This window comes from Sander lucioperca, chromosome 7 (genome assembly GCF_008315115.2).
Source record: "Sander lucioperca isolate FBNREF2018 chromosome 7, SLUC_FBN_1.2, whole genome shotgun sequence".
NCBI lineage: Eukaryota > Metazoa > Chordata > Actinopteri > Perciformes > Percidae > Sander > Sander lucioperca.
In genome coordinates this window covers 6,706,057-6,726,056 of record NC_050179.1, presented here as the reverse complement: position 1 = coordinate 6,726,056, position 20,000 = coordinate 6,706,057, and the positions used below count along the sequence as shown (strand labels likewise).

General features: G+C 37.0%; 2 protein-coding genes across 3 annotated transcripts in view; one reads left to right on the top strand and one right to left on the bottom strand.

Moving 5' to 3' along the window:
* The window catches only part of appl2 (adaptor protein, phosphotyrosine interaction, PH domain and leucine zipper containing 2), a 26,292-nt gene extending 14,765 nt beyond the window's left edge, over window positions 1-11,527 (top strand). The window contains exons 15-22 of the mRNA XM_036002731.1: window positions 1-133; window positions 347-399; window positions 598-772; window positions 2,270-2,306; window positions 3,396-3,551; window positions 8,527-8,574; window positions 9,362-9,516; window positions 9,600-11,527. The exon at window positions 1-133 is cut by the window's left edge and continues 23 nt beyond it. Of these exons, the coding sequence (XP_035858624.1) occupies window positions 1-133; window positions 347-399; window positions 598-772; window positions 2,270-2,306; window positions 3,396-3,551; window positions 8,527-8,574; window positions 9,362-9,490 (731 nt within the window). The 3' untranslated portion in view covers window positions 9,491-9,516; window positions 9,600-11,527. The remainder of the gene's footprint in view (window positions 134-346; window positions 400-597; window positions 773-2,269; window positions 2,307-3,395; window positions 3,552-8,526; window positions 8,575-9,361; window positions 9,517-9,599) is intronic.
* Window positions 11,528-11,987: 460 nt separating this feature from the next.
* The window catches only part of tubgcp6 (tubulin, gamma complex associated protein 6), a 31,262-nt gene continuing 23,249 nt past the window's right edge, over window positions 11,988-20,000 (bottom strand). For both annotated transcript variants that reach the window (XM_031283307.2, XM_031283308.2), the window contains 7 exons: window positions 18,234-18,402; window positions 17,276-17,417; window positions 16,304-16,498; window positions 15,576-15,708; window positions 14,597-14,810; window positions 13,258-13,451; window positions 11,988-12,538 (listed from right to left, as the gene is read on the bottom strand). In XM_031283307.2, the coding sequence (XP_031139167.2) occupies window positions 12,447-12,538; window positions 13,258-13,451; window positions 14,597-14,810; window positions 15,576-15,708; window positions 16,304-16,498; window positions 17,276-17,417; window positions 18,234-18,402 (1,139 nt within the window). In that variant the 3' untranslated portion in view covers window positions 11,988-12,446. The remainder of the gene's footprint in view (window positions 12,539-13,257; window positions 13,452-14,596; window positions 14,811-15,575; window positions 15,709-16,303; window positions 16,499-17,275; window positions 17,418-18,233; window positions 18,403-20,000) is intronic.

The following is a 20,000-nucleotide window of genomic DNA, read 5'->3' as shown; positions in this document are numbered from 1 at the left end:
CTGCCAGTGGTGGTTCCCAGACGACGGGGGCTGCTCCGGAACCAGAAGACCTGATAGCCCCTGGGACACCCATTCAGTTTGACATCATGCTGCCGGCCTCCGAATTTCAAGACCAGAACAGGACTGGAGGGAGGTGAGAGAACGACTTGTGTAGGTAGTTTGTGTTGGTGTATTTTGTGAAAGACAGGCAGGAACGACTACTACTGGTGGGTGATGTTGCAAATTTCTGAAAAGTTGGCCTCATAGTGGTTATTATACAATTTCCAGGAAGCTGAATGCTTCTTAATGGCTCAATACAGGGGTTTAATTGTTTTTTTTGCTGGTGTGTGTGCTCCCTTCCTGGCAGACGTACAAATCCGTTTGGAGAAACAGACGACGACTGTTCAACAGAATGTGACGGTAACCGTTTTTTTTTTTTTTTATATATGAAACTTAATGATCAACTTTCTCTCTGTCAAGGACTGTTCGAATTCAGCCTAACTTGTGTGTGTTTGTGTCCCTGGAGTTTACCCTCCTACATGAGTGCTTCTTTTGCTTACTTGACTGTTTATGCTGCTGACATGTTTGTGTGTGGGTGATGTTTGTATGTTTCCGCAGACTCCCTCCTGCAGCAAGTATTCGCTGTGCGCTTCCAGGGCTCAATGGCGGTGCGCTGTGGAAACAATCAGGAGGTGATCTATGAGGCCATGAGGCAGGTGCTGGCTGCCCGAGCCATACACAACATCTTCAAGACCACTGAGTCCCACCTCATGGTCACCAGCAGTAGCCTCAGGTAGAATTTATCTAATATTTATGAACTGTTACATGAATACCACCTCAGACAGAAAAAGGCAACTTAGCATGTAGAGATGGTAATGCATTTCTGAAATTACCTAGCAATATAGATAGAAAAGGCCCAAACAAATGCTTCAGTTATGGCGCTTACCCACTGCTAGTACCAGCTCTACTCTACTCGACTCTGCTCGACTCGACTCGGCCGCGGTGCCCCGTCCTCCATTTTCCAATGCAGATTTAGTACCGTCTCATGCCTGAGGCGAGCGTGGCTGGTCATCATAGCGACGCCGCAGGAAACTGCCGTGATTTAACGCAACACACACACAGAACGTTGAAGGTGTGTTGTTTTTGACTCTTCGGCATGTGGCTGTTGCCACAGCCAGAAGAAAAAAATTGTTTCTAAAGAAGCTGGAGGCAGCAAAAAAAACGCCGCTGGCTAAACTAATTAAAAATGGCGGGTTTGTTCAGGACACCCCCTGTCTGTAGCTAGCAACGATGACGCAGTGATTAGTGACAATTCACTTTGACCAATCAGTAGTCTGCAGGTTTTCAAGTCACCTTTTGGTATCGCCTCAGCTCGCTTGGAACCTCGACGGAGGTGATACTAAAAAAAAGTACCTTAGCAGGTACCAGGGACTTTTTTTCGTAATGGAAAGCCAAAAAAGGCGAGTAGAGTTGAAGTGAGTCGAGCATTTACCATGTGATGGAAAAACGCCATTATTGCTTTCTGGTCAGTGGAGAAAATGTTCTATTATATTCTTATAATCTTCCAATGGTTTAACGTTGTCTGCCACACAGCCTCACAATCTTTCTCTTATCACTTAAAAAATGTATTTTATTTTGGATTAAATCTGTCTTTATAATAACTACATTAAAACATTGTGATATTCAATTCAAGTCAATTCAATTAAACTTTATTGTCCCTTTGGGGAAACTTTTCTAGGACTCCGGCGCTGACAATTTTTGATAGTCTGGTCAGTCCTGAAATACTGTAGCCTCCCAAACTGTACAACACAACAGAAAAACATCTTTAAAACATTTTTTACAGCTACAACTGTCTTATTTACAGTATTACAATTTATCTAACTTTGTCTAGTTGTATGTCTGTGCACAAGAAATGGTATTGTGAAAGCCTGACCTATATAAAGTTGTCTAGATAACTGATTGTGCACATTTGCTTGATTGTGTGCAGGTCTTGTCATTACCAGCGGGCGCCAATGGAAAAGTTGTATGTGCTGTATATATAAAAATCTTCTGGAGCCTAACCAAACATAAATATCTGCGACAAACAACTCTTTTGTACGCCACTCGGCTTATCCAACGAAAACGTGCTTTTGTATAACCCATGGTCGATTTTCACAGCTATCGCCTTGTGTAAACATTGTTCAAGCTGAAGACTACAGGCAACAAAACAAACATTAAATATGAAGTCAAGGCTGTATCACTGCGTTTTTTTCATATTCTTGTAAACGTCTCTATTTTGTCTTCACAATAGGTTGATTGACCCTCAAACTCAAGTTACAAGAATATGCGTAAGTACTGCATGACAAAAGTCAGAACTTTTTCACTTTTTTATTAAGTGGTTAAAGGGGCTGTACTCAACATTCAGAACATGAAAGGTTAACTACCGTTTTTTTCAACCTGGACCATATTTTCCTATGTTTTTGTGTGTAAGTGACTGATAGGAACAACAGTCTTTGAAATTGGTCCAGTATTATTAAATGTTCATCATCAATTTGGTCCACGAAAAAGTGCTTTTTCGACTGAAAGGCTTAGATTATTATTTGAAGGATCCCTACAGAGATAGGCAGTTTTAAAACCTCTTTAAGACCTTTCTGTTTAATCAGAAACAGCTCTGAGGTCGCTAGCGCTAAACCCACCGGACTCCACTTGAAAAAACAATACTTTCACCGTGTATAGAGCCAACAAATTTTCACATGTAAATTGATAAACTATGTGTTTATTTCAACCAAAACTAGAGTTGTGACGGTTGGAAAAGTGGAAAGACGACCCAAAACGACTTTTCATAGTTTTATTTTGTTTTTGTCGAATTTGAATGAGTTAACTAATTTAGCCACAGTAGCAAGTTAACTAACAGGGAATGGTACTTTGAAAATTCAAGCCTGAACTTAGAGTTTAAAGTGAACAACTCATTTTATAATGGACATGTTTTACAATAAAGAATAAAAGGAAGTTAAACCCAATTAGTATGCACAATCAAGCTAACCACTAGCTAGTAAGAACTAGCAGAATGTGTTAATAAGTTATAAACTGCGTACTTTGCTTTAGGCTCCTATCTTTAAGTGAAATATTATAATAAATATAAAATATATTCACTGCAGTAATATAATTAATACGAGGATGTTCTGTGAATGCAGAGGGTTGTAATTTTACTGAATTCCTATTTAATAAGATGATAGTGACAATTCAATTAAATGGGCATATGTCTAACCAAAACATGCCAAAAGACCTAGTATTGCCTTTTTACGTGTATATATCTCTCCCAAATAAGTTCCCTATTCAGGGGTATGATTTTTATATTGAAATTGTGCAAAATTTCTAAAATTCCTGATCTTACAACTCATACCACATCTTTATTCTCAACACTCCTCATTTCTCAGTTCCAGCTTGGAGAAGTGTGTCAGTTTGCAGCCCACCAAGAGAACGGGAGGCTGATGGGGTTCGTGGTTGAGGGCAGAGACTGGAGTGACGGAGATGAGGAGGGAGAGCCCTCCTTTAGCGCCTTCGTCTTTGAGAGCAACACAGAGGGCGAAAAGGTTGATACAACACTAACATTATACAAATATTCATTACACAAAAAAATAGAAAGTTGTTAAACAATTAAGGCTCTTAAAAAATAATAAAAAGTCTTAAATGCTATTTTCCAAGCTCAACATGTATATTTGTCCAAAGAGGTTTGTTAAAGTTTGCATGAATTTAATCATTGCATAGGTGCGTAGTGGGATTCTGTGCATTTCATTTATAGAATCCGACTGGATTTTAAGCCATCTGAAAAGGACAACTGTTAGCGCGCTCACTGACCTACTGACTGACTGCTGCTTGAAACGTTATGCGAAGGTCCCTTAGCCCATTTGTTAGACTAATAAGCTAATGGTTATATACAAGTTTTCGGTTGGAGGACAGGGAGTTTGAAACATGGCTGAGGCCTGTCTCTGGGAATAACTGTGAGGCATGAAATGACAGCTGTGTCAGAAGGCGATAATTGCACCCTCAATGGGCACAGAGATTGAAAATACTTTTTTATGACATACTATACTATGGCATTTTTATGACATACTATACTGTACTATGCAAGTTTAATGGCATACTATGCAATGACTTTTTATGATGTTCTTATGACTTTATTGACATACTATACTATGACTTTTCTATGCCTTTTTTATGACATACTATACTATGACTTTTTTGACACGCTAAACTATGACTTTAATGACTTTTTTGACATACTATACTATGACTTTTTTATGACTTTGATAATATACTATGACTTTTTGACTTTTTATGTTCTTGTGACTTTTTTGACATACTATACTATGACATTTTTGACATACTAAACTTGACTTCTTTGTCTTTTTTGACATATTATACTATGACCTCCTTTATGAATTTTTTTGACATACTATACTATGACTTTTTTGACATACTATACTATGAATTTTTTTTGACTTTTTTGACATACTATGACTTTTTTATGACTTTGATAACATACTATATTATGACTTTTTGTGACTTTTTTATGACATACTATACTATGACTTTTCTATGACATACTAAACTATGACTTTTTATGACTTATTACTTTTTTGACATAGTACACTATGACTTTTCTATGACTTTTTTTAAGACATACTATACTATGACTTATTTAAGACATACTATAATAGGACTTTATATGACTTTTGACATCTGTACTAAAACTTTTTTATGACAGACTAAACTATGACCTTTTTATGATTTTTTGACATACTATGCTATGACTTTGTATGACTTTTTTATGACATACTATAATAGGACTTTATATGACTTTTGACATCTGTACTAAAACTTTTTTATGACAGACTAAACTATGACCTTTTTATGATTTTTTGACATACTATGCTATGTCTTTGTATGACTTTTTTTATGACATACTATACTAGGACTCTTTTGTGACTTTTTATGACATACATTACTATGACTTTTTTATGACATACTATAAAAAGGTTTTTATGACTTTTTCCACAAACTATACTATGACGTTTTTACGACTTTTTATGACATACTATACTATGATGTTTTTGACATACTAAACTATGACTTCTTTCTGACTTTTTTGACATACTATACGATGACTTTTTATGACTTTTTTGACATACTATACTATGATCTTTTGTGACTTTTTTGACATACTATACTATGACTTTTTTATGACTTTGATAACATACTATACTATGACTTTTTGTGACTTTTTTGACATATTATACTATGACTTTTCTATGACTTTTTTGACATGCTATACTATGAGTTTTCTATGACTTTTTTGACATACTATACTATGACTTTTCTATGACTTTTTTATGACATACTATACTATGACTTTTTTGACATGCTAAACTGACTTCTTTCTGACTTTTTTGACATACTATACTATGACTTTTTTATGACTTTGATAACATACTATACTATGACTTTTTTATGACTTTGATAACATACTATACTATGACTTCTTGTGACTTTTTCCACATACTATACTATGACGTTTTTACGACACCCTATACAATGTCTTTTTTATAACTTTTTACTATGATGCTTTTTTACGACTTTTTATGACATAGCCTACTATACTATACATTTTCCATGACTTTTTATGACATACTATACTATGACTTTTTGTGACTTTTTATGACATAACTTTACTAGGACTTTTTTATGAGTTTTTTATAAAATACTATACTATTACTTTTTTATGACATACTATACTATGACTTTTTATGACATACCATACCAGGACTTTTTTATGACTTTTTATGAAGTATTATACTATGACTTTTTATGGCTTACTATACTAGGACTTTTTTTATGACTTTTTCCACATACAATACTATGTTTTTTTACGACTTTTTATGACATAACCTACTATACTATACATTTTCCATGACTTTTTATGACATACTATACTATGACTTTTTGTGACTTTTTATGACATACTATACTATGACTTTTTGTGACATTTTATGACATACTTTACTATGACTTTTTATGACATACTATACTATGACGTTTTATGACATACTGAACTATGACTTTTTATGACATACTATTTTAGTAGTATGATATACTATTTTTATGACTTTACTATGACTTTTTTTAATACATACTATGATAGTACTTTTTTATGACTTATGGCATCTATACTAAGACCTTTTTATGACATACTGAACTATGACCTTTTGTGACTTTTTTATGACATATTATACAATGATTCTTTTCATGACATATACTATGACTTTTTTTACATAATATACTATGAATTTTGCATGATATACTATACTATGGCTTTTTTATGACATACTATACTATGACTTTTTTAATACATACTATAATAGTACTTTTTTATGACTTATGACATCTATACTAAGACTTTTATGACATACTAAACTATGACCTTTTGTGACTTTTTTATGACATACAATGATTTCTTTGACTTTTTTTTTTTTACATAATATACTATACATTTTTTATGATATACTATACTATGAGTTTTTATGTCTTTTTTGACATAGTATATACTATGACTTTTTATGACTTTGTCATGACTTTTTATTACATACTTCACTATGACTTTTTGGGACTTTTTATGAGATACTATACTGTTTTTTTGGGACATACTATACTATGAGTTTTTTAGTGATTTTTTTATGACATATTATACTATGACTTTTTTTATGACACTATACTAAGACTTTTTTGTGACTTTTTATGACATACTATACAATATTTTTTTCATGACATACTTTACTATGACTTTTTTATGACATACTATACTATGACTTTTTGTGACTTTTTATGACATACTATACAATGAATTTTGTCATGACATATATACTATAACTTTTTTTTACATAATATACTATGATGTTTTTATGATATACTATACTATGACTTTCATGACTTTTTATGAAATACTAAACTGTGACTTTTTATGAAATATATACTATGACTTTTTTTACATAATATACTATGACTTTTTTATGATATACTATACTATGACTTTTTGTCTTTTATGACACAGTATACTATGACTTTTTATGACATACTATACAATAATTGTTTTCGTGACATACTTTACTATGACTTTTTTATGATGTACTATATTATGAAATTTTTTTTGTCATCTTTATGACATACTATCAATCAATCAGTCAATCAATCAATCATTTATTTATACAGCACTTTACACCAACCAGCAGGTATCCAAAGTGCTTTACATCAACGACAAGAATAAAACAACATAAAATACAATAAAAATAATAAAACATAGAATGCAGTAAAATCAGAAAAGGTTACATAAAAACAGGAGGAGGAGAGGGAAAATGTCACACCGATACTATGTATTAAAATCCATTTTAAATAATTAAGTTTTGAGTTTGGTACTAAATAGGGATGTCCAGATCCGATCATGTGATTGGAAATCAGGCCCGATCACGTGGTTTCAGACTCGATCGGAATCGGACGTTACATCCCGATCAGGACTCGGATATATATGTATATTCTCATTATTTTTTAACACATCTATAGTTATGCGGTGGCACAGAGTTGGACCCTTTTGACTCCACACAGAAACAGCAACGCGTGCGGTTGCAGAGACGCTATTAGTTAAATGCCGGCAAATTAGAACACGGAAGCAGCTTGAAGCGGAAAGCGTGAGTATGTCTGCGGTCTGGAGGTATTATAAAGTTGAATTATTATAGAAGTATCGGATCGGGACTCGGTATCGGTAGATACTCAAAATCAAATGACTCGGACTCGGACTCAAGGGCAAAAAAACCTGATTGGGACATCCCTAGTACTAAATAGAGCTACCTCTGTAATAGTGCGAATGTCAGGGGGTAACCTAGTCCAAAGTCTCGGGGCAGCAACTGTGTAAGAGCGTTCACCCCACAGTTTGTACCTTGACCTTGGGACCTCTAAAACCAGTTGACTGGATGACCACAATGACCTGTTGTGCTCGCGGAGAGTTAAAATCTCCGACCAATTCTCCGGGGCCAGGCCATTTAAGGCCTTGAAAACAAACAAAATCTTAAAATCGATTCTAAAACGCACCAGGAGCCAATGGAGGGTGTAGAGAACGGGGGTAATGTGTGCACGTTTAGAGGTACTAGAGGTAAAAATACTATGACTTTTTTAATGACACACATTTAACGGCATACTTATACATACTGTATCATAAAAAAGTAAGAGTATAGTATGCCATTAGAAATTTCATGACTTTATTATGACCTACTATATCATGACATTTTTATGAGATACTATGCCAGGGGTTCTCAAAGTTGTGATGACTAAGTGTCAATCAAGGGAGCCAGGATATGGTTGAAGGCAACACAGGAACAGGAAAAGCACACGCATAAAACAAAATATCTTTTCCATCTTACTTCCACATTAAACTGCCGATTTGTCTTAAATGGTGTTCAATTTAACTTCAGAATTCCTGCATATACCCTGTATATTAATTTTGTTTGTCTTTTTTCACAGATATGTTACACCATAAGCTTGGCGAAGGACATTACAGAAGCCAAGAAGGTATCATCATGAAAACCTAGAAAAGAGGCAGTTGGTTTTTGAGACATAAACAAGAGCAAAAGTACAACACACAGTTAAACAAATGAGCTATTTACTGGAAAGGGAAAGTGTTCCCCTATAATAGGAAAGTTGACATTTCTGTTACAAAACACCACAATAGTATGTCATTGATGCAACTTTATTTAAATCAAACAATTATCTTTGTAATCACTGTCTGTTTAAAGTAGTAAGACATGGTCCAAACTTTTAAACAGTCTCCCTGTAGATAACTTTTTTAAAGATAACTTAAAACTCATCTTTTCAAACCTACATTTTACTTCACCCACAGTATTTTCATTTTATTTTGATCAGTTTTACATCTCTTTTGTCTATAATGGCCTTTCTGCTATGTTCTTTAGAGCCTTGCATCTGCCTTTTTATATGTATTTTTCATTTTTGTGAAGCTCATACTATTGCATAATTTTACACAAAATGTACTTTATCAATACAGTTTTATCATATTATCTATTTAGGTTTTATATTTTCACAACACTGAGTCACAGTAGCTTTTTCAGTGGCTGAACAACAGAAACATTACCTCTACACATTGGAGATATTAATGAAGATAAATAAGAACATAACCACTAGAATTGGTCAACAGTTTACCTCCCATAACCCTAATGGCATAAAGGTGAGGTAGGTACATTCAAAATGTATCGTCACAACTTGAGGAATTTAAAAACCATTTAGTTTGAGTAAATTCTTACTTGGCTGGATTTAGCAACTCTTGTTTTGTTTTGTTTTCAAGGACCCAGAGGCCCTGGCCCAGCTGATGAAGAACATGCCTCTAACCAACGACGGCAAATTCCTGTTGCTGGAGCCTGAGACGGGCGACACAACCAACGGAGCAGAAGAAGACCTGGAGTCTGAAGCCTAATCCCAGTTAGGACCCCCCCCAAAAAAAAACAAAAAAAACAAAACAAAACAAAAAAAAACCAAGACCAGGGCCATGGACCAACTTTTTCCCAGGAGAGAAGGCTATCTCTGGATGAAGGTGTAATCATGACTTGCTAGCCCTAACTCTGGTACTCTAACACCCATATTAGAGAGTGAGGTTCACTTCCACTTACCATGTGTTACTAGATCTCCAGTTTTTTTGCTGTAATGAAAGCAGGAGACGTTGGCAGGGGGTTGCCTGGACCAAAAAGCAAATCTCATGGGTGCTCCTTTAGATCTGCTTTTCTATGGTCAGACTGTAGCATGGGTCTTTGGATTTGGAGTTGTTTTTACACTATTGTGGGTGGTACTTCCGTCTTAAGGGACACTATATAGGTGTTGATTGTGTTTCATTGTCTTCTAATATCCACAGCCACCTAACAAAAGGTAGTGAATCATTTGTTTTATTTTAATTTTACATTCATTTATAAGTTTACATAGTTTGTTTGGACAGTTTATTCCTTATTCATTTATTGCGTTTTACACATTAACTTGTACGTATGGCTCTTATGCAACTACTTGGCGTTTATTTTTTGTTTATTCATGTACAAAAAAAGTTATTGCACTTCCAAAGTTAATATCTGTTTGATAATGCTTGATGACTACAGAATGCACTAATTGAGACATTTGAAGGACGTACGACTTTTAAGACGAGGAAGGACTTAAGATAGGTTAAAATCATGTCAGTTTCTTTTATCTTCAGAGCAGTGATTGTTGCATTGCTTGTTATTATTACTCTGTGTGAGCATGTGTCCTGGAGCAGTGGACAAAGTTGGCATGAATGATTAGACTAAACGTTTTTGTTCTTGCCACTATGAGGTTACACATACATGGCACCCTGACTATCTGAAGCATTCCCACTGAAATGAATTAAGGTCATCTTTTTCTGTGATTCACCACTACCTGTACAAAACAAGTCTGTATGCAAGGTCTTTGAGCATTCCATATATTCTTCAGTAAAATGAGTACTTTGTGCTACGTTTTTTGAAAGCCTATGTAAATACGAACCATCCAAGCGTCTATGATGTTTAATCAGAGTTGGCTGCATTAATAGCTTTGAGTCAGTATGCTAGGACTGATGCGGTGCATGATTTAATAATGGCGTTCTCTCTCGGTCCCTTCGCAGAATATTAAAACCTCTACACTGAGCGCTGAACTCTAATACTAAAAAAAATATATATATCACTGAAATGTTACAGTAGCACATGAAGACAGACCACAGTGGGGTATTATGTAATCATTGAAAAGCAACTTGCTCTTTGCGTATACATCTAAACAGAAAAAGGAAAGGAAAAACAATTGATCCGTGAAATTCTGCCTTCCCTCTGGATCCCAGTGCAGTTTTATTCCATTTCTGCCAATTTGAGCTGTAACACTAATCTCAATGGACAGTGGAAGCCTGTGATGTGCTGTTTGAATGTGACATGTTTTTGTACTGTGTAATACAGACAAGGTCAAAACCACTGACTTGACATTGATCGTGAAAGTTAGATTGTGTTGACCAGTGCGTTTGCTTGTCTGCTTGCTTTTTCTAACTCTACATCAGAGCTCTTTGTAGAATCCCGTTAAACAAGGAAGTGTGGATATTTCATTGACTGCCTGCTCTACTGGTAAATAATTTGTTATGATTATGTTTAATTGCTCGTAACACTACTCATTGTAATCAAAGGAATAGTTTGACATTTGGAAAATGCACTTATTTGCTTTCTGGTGTACAGTTAGATGAGAAGATTAATACCACTCTGAGCGGTAACTAGCTTCTAATCTAACTCTCTACCAGAAAGCAAATAAGTGTATTTCCAAAATGTCAAACCTTTGCTTTAAGTCATAACGATTAACCATTTCTCTTTATGTTGCCTGATGCTATACAGACAATTTTGTCCATCTAATAGACTTGTAACCTCCTTCCTTGGGCGCTGGTTGAAATGCTTTAATCACACAATTAATAAAACTACAGCAATGCTTAGTGCATCAGTCAGCAAAGTTTGAGATGTTTCTGTTTGACCTACACAAGCTGCCTGTGTTGTTCCTCTGATTGATGGCTCAGTTGGCGAGAAGAGTTTCTCCAACTTTACCTTCCAGTCAAGAAACCAAATCCTCTTATTGTGGTCTGCTACAGCCAATTATCCTTATTACAGCTGTGCTGCATACTAGATATATTGTTGCTTTGCAAGTTAATGCAGTGTCAGGAAAACTCTGGGTACTCATGGTGTAGAAAATACATTTCAGTAATATAGCAAGGACTGCATTTTCTCCCGTCTTCCTCTGTCTTTTTGTAAATGGCTGAAGTTGATGGAATTCAATACCTATAAGGCTTTACACTTAACTCGTTCTAGTTTTCTAAAACCAATGCTAACATGCAATCTTTAATAAATAAGTAATGTTTTCTTACCCACGTAAATGTGTTTCTTTACATCACAAAAGAACTTCGACATTAACACAAGAACATAGCGCATTTATTTAACAATTGTATTTACATGCAATTGACACTTCATTTACAGTATATGCCCTTAAAATCTACATAGCTGGAGGCAGACGTAAGCGTGAGACATTACAGTAGGCATCAGCTTCATCTCAATTACAAACTTTGGCAGCATACAGTTTTAGCCATTAATTAAGCACACATATGTAGTTCAAATCCTGCACATTGTTTGCATAAACTTTGCATACAATTTTAATTTCAAATTCATGGCCTAATATAAAGTAGAGGTGGGTTTCTGAATGTATTTTAGACACTAACATTTATTGTATTATATATTTCTGATTATCTGTCTTACAGATAGATACAGGGGACTCTAAGATGTCAACAGTGCATTGGATAAGTATCTAACAAATGGCCTGTATTATGTCAAGTACTCACACTAAGCTCATGTACAACATACACACCAGCACACAGCTCAGGAGTCTTTGTAGTAGTTGTTGAAGTTGATGCGAAGAAGGAAGTCCTCTAGATGAGGCTGGTAGCCTCGGTTCACCAGCTTGGTCACCACTGAGAGGAGAAAAAAGAAACAAAGCATTTTGTAACTTTGTTTTGGAAACGTTCTATACCTTTACATACAGTTAGAATTAGTTACAGTCTATGTAGTATGACATTCCCTCTTTGTTCTGCTGTGGCTCAGTTAGGATATTATCTGTGGAAATTTACAAAGGGAACTATGTACTTAAAAGACTAACTTTGAAAGACATCCAGATACCTTAAGACAACTAAAGTCTCATTATCTTCAGATATATACGTTTGGAAAGTATGTACTGTACATACTGAAAGTATGTAGACTGTGGATTGTGTCCCCATCACTTACATTGAAATCGCTTTAGGAGGTTATCTCTCAATAACAAGCATGAACAGGAAGAACAATTAAAGCCAGCAAAACCTCAATTAAATTACGATAACACATAGCTGCAGCAAATCCAAACTACTGATTTATCCCAAACCCTAGTGATCTAATCTACCATTAATCACACCAAGGGGGAACATCCTAACACATACAGACTAATTCAAACAAAGTTAGGCATTGTTTATTTCAATTTTCCAAAATAAAAACAATAGTTTTTTTTAAATTCTTTTTATTTTTGTATCTGTTATATATAATGTATATATAATTAAGCCTTTTTGGAAGTCTAAACTATTACCTTTTGTTTTTTTTACATACCATATTTCACAGTATCAAACTACTTGATACAAATATATAAAACATATTCTGTGCTTACCTTTGAAAAGGAAGTGAGAGTAATACTTGAAGGTGTTGTACGACTGCTGCATGGCAATAAAGCTTGGGTGCACTGCCTCCCCCTGCTGGCTGCCCCAGGGCTGTGCGATCAGCTGGGCCCGAAACTTGAGGATCAGGCTGAAGATGCTGTGGATGATGTTCATGACCGGAGCTGCCTTCTCTGTCAGCAAACCCCTGGGGAGGCAAGAGAGTGCAAAGTTTAAGAAACACGACAAGGAACTTTAAAATGACTGTTCAGACGGGCTAACATTATACACAGAGAAGTATGATACTAACAACCTCTCCTAATGAGATTAAATCATTCATCGGGTTCAAAAGTTAGCCTCACGTCCAACTGGAATTTTAATCAACTTGTAACGAGGAGGTTGAATTAATTTTATATGAAATGATGGGTGCAGAGAGTGCAAATTCTACTTGCTGTGCCTGTACAGAGCCTAAAGAAATCAATTCACTCCCCTGAATTTTTTTGCATTTTGTATCTTGAAACCCTGATGGTTTAAATTAGATTCCAGCTGTCTATATTAAAGTTCAAAACACTTTGCAGAACACCTTCTGTATGTGAAGGGGCTGGGGTCCCAAAAGGCTGCACACACACCTCTTTATTTACTGCAACTATAAGTCGATTTTATTAGTCCAGCAAAAGAAAAAGCCAATTTTAAGGGACACATGCCGAGAATACATATATACATTATAGTAAATTTCATATCTTTGGGTTTTGGACTGTTGATCGTGTTATATGAGAAAACGGCTATTATGTGTTACTACAAAATACTCCCTTTTAGCTCAAACATTTGAATCTAATCTTTTATACAACATTTTGAAACTGTGGGTTATTACAAAATTCCAATTTAATGCAGGCAGCCACACCAACAGATTCTAGCAAGAGGGGCCAAATACGAATTGGAAAAGTATTATTTTAAGTTACGCTGAAAGGCATGTGTGCAGAGTGACTTCCTGTAGAGAACTGCCATTAAACTCGCATGCATTTTTAAATCCACTCTGTGTACTCAGGTTACCTGTGTTGGTGTATTCTGCATGTGCTTATTTTATGTAGTTTATGCATGATGCAATCTTTGAGTTCACCAGGTTATCTGTGTCTGCGCTCACAGGCTAAATGCTGATAACGCTGAAAGCTGTGATCACTCAAAACCCTAAAAAGTTTTAAAAGTACTGCAGTCAAGGAAAACAAGGACATGTGGACATGTCTTCTCCCATGCAATAAATTGAGGAAAAATATAGCACCTATTTTGTGCATAGAGATAACAGCAAGCATTATATTGCAATACTGTAACATGTACGTATGCAGCTCCAGCCCTCACCTGAAGATGGCTCTGTTGAGGTAGTCTGCATGTGTGCGGTGAATGGCGTCCACGTCGTTGGCAGTGGCCAGCTTGGCTGTGAACTCGCTCCAGGACACTTGCAGGATCTGGTTGGCGATGTATCCCTGGATCACCTTGACAAAATGCTGCATTTCATGTCTGTATAGCTGCAGCTGACGAAACTGCACCGAGCGACCTGCACCTTTCACCAGCGCTGAGGGAAACAGAAATGGCCATGATCAGTGCTGCAGGGACTCAAAATAAACATTTGCTGGTTACAGATATTCAAAAGGTAAAGATCTGCCGCTTTTCTGTGCCATATCACTGCTAAATCAATAGCTTTGGCCTCTTTATTCCTGATCACTTTGGGCACATGAATTAGTCATGAAAATAATTTGGTAGCTTAGCTATACTTACAATACAGACAGACCTCGGTTAATTGTATTATCATTCATTTTTTTCATTGTGTAGTCCTGTTAGTCTTGCTCATGGTCAAACAATGCATTCTTAGTGCTGTATTATTAAAGCAACACTATGTAACTTTTCCCGCTTCGGTCCCCCTACAGGTTGTCTCACTGGAACTACAGCTTCAGCTAAAAGTTACATAGTGTTGCTTTAAGTAATCATCTATATGTTCTCCTGGTGATCAGTAATATTGTTTTAGTCGCTGAGGTTTACATCCCCTTTAATACCTTAATACTTTGTTTTTTCCCTTCAGGGTATCCTTTTAAGTAGTCTGGGCACAGGCTTTCACTGATCAATACTATCCAACCCACTGAGGCAGAGGCACACTGTTTTACAACAGCCCACTGCTAGGAGATGTGATTTGTATTAATAAAACATAAAGGAATGGCAGCATTCTCCTTAATGAATATTTTATAAACAGTTGAAGCACAACAGGAAGAATCTTAACTCTTCCTTCTCAGGAGGTAAAGTGGAGTCTGAGCTGGGTCTGTATCGACGGCTCCCACCGTCTCACCTGTTCTCTTGAGGTGGAACCAGACCTCGCGGAGGCTCCACACCATGTGTTTGAGCTGCAGCAGGAACGAGAACAGACGGTTGTACTTGTTCATGCAGCTGTCCGTGATGATGATGTTCAACGGCCAGTCCACCTGGGAGATGACACCGAGAGGGGGGGGTAGTGGAACAAAACAAAAAACAGTGCGAAAGTGTGAGAGCGAGTGAGTGTAAAACAAAGTGGAGGAAAAAGGACGAGAATTTAGGAAGAACAGGTAAAAGAGGGAATGCCGAATGAGGCGAGAGGAGGGGAGGATAAAGGTGTGAGAGCAGAGATGTTAATAAAAGAGGTGAGAGGATTGTGATAGGAGCACAGCATGGTGAGAGATGGGGGGTGGAAGATATATGGGGAGAGAGCGAAGCAAAAACACATGAAGCAAGAGATACGGAGAGAGAGGGAGGAAATGAGAAAAAAGGTACAAGAGGGAGATTCAGCAGGAGAGGGAACAGTCAGGAGGGTGAAGGACACAGAACAATATGTGCAGTATTAGTCACTGTGCATGTCTTCTAAAAAGACCCAACTCCAATCAAAGTGTGTTTAAGTGCGTGATGCACTCATTTTCCACACCCAGAGCAGTTTGTCAAGACATGACAGGTTGTCACATTCAAGCTGCCACTCATGCTGAGACAAGCGCACTCATGCAAGCATACACACTCTGTTACTCACGTCATTAAAACATACCGCCTCACCTTGTAGCGGAGCTCCAGACAGTTGAGAGAATCGGGGGCGTGTGGGTGGAAGGTCTCCGGGAAGAAGCGCAGGGCAAAGGTAAAGTTACCTGCTAAGGGGGTGTCCCCATGCAAGCTGTACTGCAGGGCCTTACTGAGGATGGAGTTCAGGACCAGGGGGGTCAGCAGCTCGCCGGGAGTCTGGCCACTGCCCAGCTGGGTGGAGGAGACATTTGTCAAATAAATACACAAAGGTCAAACATGGATGACTACACATACCTCTTCACCGGTCCAAAATTGTCTGGTTTTCATTCCAAACAAACACTGCGTGTAGTTGATTACAATGATAGCTCGCTTTCCAGTTGAAGGTGTGCTAATCAGTGAGATCAGCTGGTGTAGTGTTTGGCTAGAACAAAAACCTTCTGTCTCATGGGCCTCAAGAGACAGTTGTACATGAATGTTTCTGCAGAACTGCACCAAGGTGTTAGCAAAGGCTGTGCTTTTTATTTCCACCAGAAAGCATGGGCTCGGAAGTAGTCTAGGACTCTAAGCAGTGATGCATCATGTGCGGCAAAACTGGCACAGAGACACATCAGATTTAGATTTAACACACTGGCTGCGTCGCGTGAGCGTGTCAGCTGCGTGGCGTGTCCGTTTATATTTCGGCTCCCATGTTAACAGGTTCGAGCTTACACACTGCCTGCGTGACATGCACGTCTAGGCATGGCTCGAGCCGCACCGAAAACGCGTGCATGCTAGAAATAGAACCGACGCCTATTTTTCACACGACAGCTCTCAGATGGGTTTCTAAGGCTAAAGGCAGATAACACTAAATACATGCAAAACTTTTTTTTATTACTGTGATGCATACAAGGGGAGACCAGGACATTTGGCCTTCCAATATGTCCTTTCTTGTCCTCTGCTAGTATACAATAAATAAAAAAATGACACTATTTCACCCTTATCTTCTGCACAAAGATGAACGAGCTTCACCTTTTCAAAGAGCAGATCGCTGAGGGACTGTGCAAACTCGCCATCCTCCATCAGCAGAAAGTGGCGCAGCGCCTCAAAGTGTCTCTCCACCCCCAACTCCACAAAGAAGTAGTCCACCACCGCCTTGTTCACCAATGACACACTAGAGAAGGAAGGTGGAGGAGACAATGACCAAGATAAGGAGAGAACACTTCTGAGACAAGAATCAGGACTGAAAAAATTATGCTGACTTGCATATTTGATACAGGTTGTGAGGACGACTGACATCCGCTCTGGAGAAAGCTCAGGGAAGATACGGGTGTTTTTCACTTCCCTCCCACTGCTTTAAATCATTCCTAAGCAATTCACATTTATATAACAGTGGGATTTAGGGGAGGCTCTCTTTAACTGAAGTCAGCAGGGAATATATGAAAATAAGAGTTGAAAATCTCTGGCAAACTTCAGTGTCGGGATCAAAATGCTTTAATAAAAATGTAGAGCTGTGAATTCCAACTCTAAATATACTGCACACCCTCTGTGTGCATAAAGGGATGAGAAATCCTATCTTTACACACAAAGGCTAAACTGCACAGTGTGCAGAAACATTACAGGTGAAGACTGACAAGCTTGTCTGGAGTTGTGATGGAATTTCAAACAGAAAAAGGATCCTACAAAGATGGAAAGTAATAAGAATTTAAATTATTCCTCCAGTGCAGAATGTGCACTCAACTACAGTTTAAGTGGCCTAAAGTAGCAGAAAAATGACAAGAGATCAGTGAGAGCCTCACACCTGCATTTGTCTAAAACATTTTGTTTGGGGCTTCCAGGTAAAATAATCATGTCTTTCTCAGACACTCAACACACATACTTATAAACAATAACTACTAAACAATGTGCTCACAAATGTGATGTATTGAATCCCTCTCTACCACAAAACAGACACTTTCCTCTTGTTGCTTTCATTCAGTCAGACACTCACTGTGTGATCAATGGGGTAGTGACGGCCTGTTTTATCAGAACTGGCAGAGAAACCATTTCGCTGAGTTGGACAACAGTGGTGTCTGTGGCTCTGCGGAGTGTGGGGTCCATAGGAAGGCCCCAGGGTCCCCGAGTTACCTGCTTCAGCAGCTGACACTCGGGGGATGAAGCTGTGGGAAAGAGAGATGACAGGCATGTTTGCTGAATACATATCATTCTCACAACTGTAGAAAGCTGTGCTGTTTTAAATAGTGCAATGAAAATATATTAGTATGTAAAGTTGAATGAAAATTATTATCCAAGTATTATATTTGCTAGAATGGATGATGCAAAATAACATTTGAAACATGTATGACATGGTTTAATTATATATTATATAATATTTACAGGCAGCTCATTTTGATATTATTTTCATAATATTATTACTATTCTGATAATTGATTAATCATCATTTTTCTTTGTAAAAATGCCAAAAATTATCCATTTTCCATGTCCCAATGTTCCACTTTCTCAAATGTCAAAAGTCACTGGTTCTCCAAGTCTTCTATGATATTAAACTGAATATCTTTTTTTTTCGACTGATGGGAGGACAAAACAATACATTTGAATATGTTAACTTTTCACTATTTTCTAAAATGTCATGAACTAAACTATTAATATATAAGGAAAATAATACTTAGTTGCAGCCCTAAAACTAAGGTCTTAAAATGTGTTGATTGATCTCAAAGAGATCATTCAACACCTCTCTGACACAATCTCAACAAAAATAAAACATAATAGCTGCACAATTGATAGTGTTTAATGCAGGGTTGCATTTTGTCCACCTACTATATTTATATTATATTACCTACATAATCAGGGCCCCTAACTTTGATCGGTAGTGTGGAAGATGTATTTGGCTGACTGATTGACTGATTGCTGGCATGAATAATAGCAGCATGACACACAGAGAGAAAAAGACAGATATTACTCCAATGAACCATAATGCATCCCACCCAAACGTAAACCAGACTTAATACCCTTATGAAATATCACTGCTTTGTATACAACCTCTGTGCCTGCTGATGGAGGAAATATTGAACAGCCTCTGGAAATGCTTCTCTTCTGAACATTTAGAAAGGCTTGTTTTAATTTACATGAAGAAAGCTCCACCGCTGTAAGGTGTATAATTTTCATTTTTCTGCAATTTGACATGTTTTGCTCTATTTCACAAGTTGTTTCATTTCTAATTTAGTCATTTCATATCTCTATATATATCTATCTCTATATATATCTATATATACAGTGAGGAAAATAAGTATTTGAACACCCTGCTATTTTGCAAGTTCTCCCACTTAGAAATCATGGAGGGGTCTGAAATTGTCATCGTAGGTGCATGTCCACTGTGAGAGACATAATCTAAAAAAAAAAAATCCAGAAATCACAATGTATGATTTTTTAACTATTTATTTGTATGATACAGCTGCAAATAAGTATTTGAACACCTGTCTATCAGCTAGAATTCTGACCCTCAAAGACCTGTTAGTCTGCATTTAAAATGTCCACCTCCACTCCATTTATTATCCTAAATTAGAAGCACCTGTTTGAGGACGTTAGCTGCATAAAGACACCTGTCCACCCCATACAATCAGTAAGAATCCAACTACTAACATGGCCAAGACCAAAGAGCTGTCCAAAGACACTAGAGACAAAATTGTACACCTCCACAAGGCTGGAAAGGGCTACGGGGAAATTGCCAAGCAGCTTGGTGAAAAAAGGTCCACTGTTG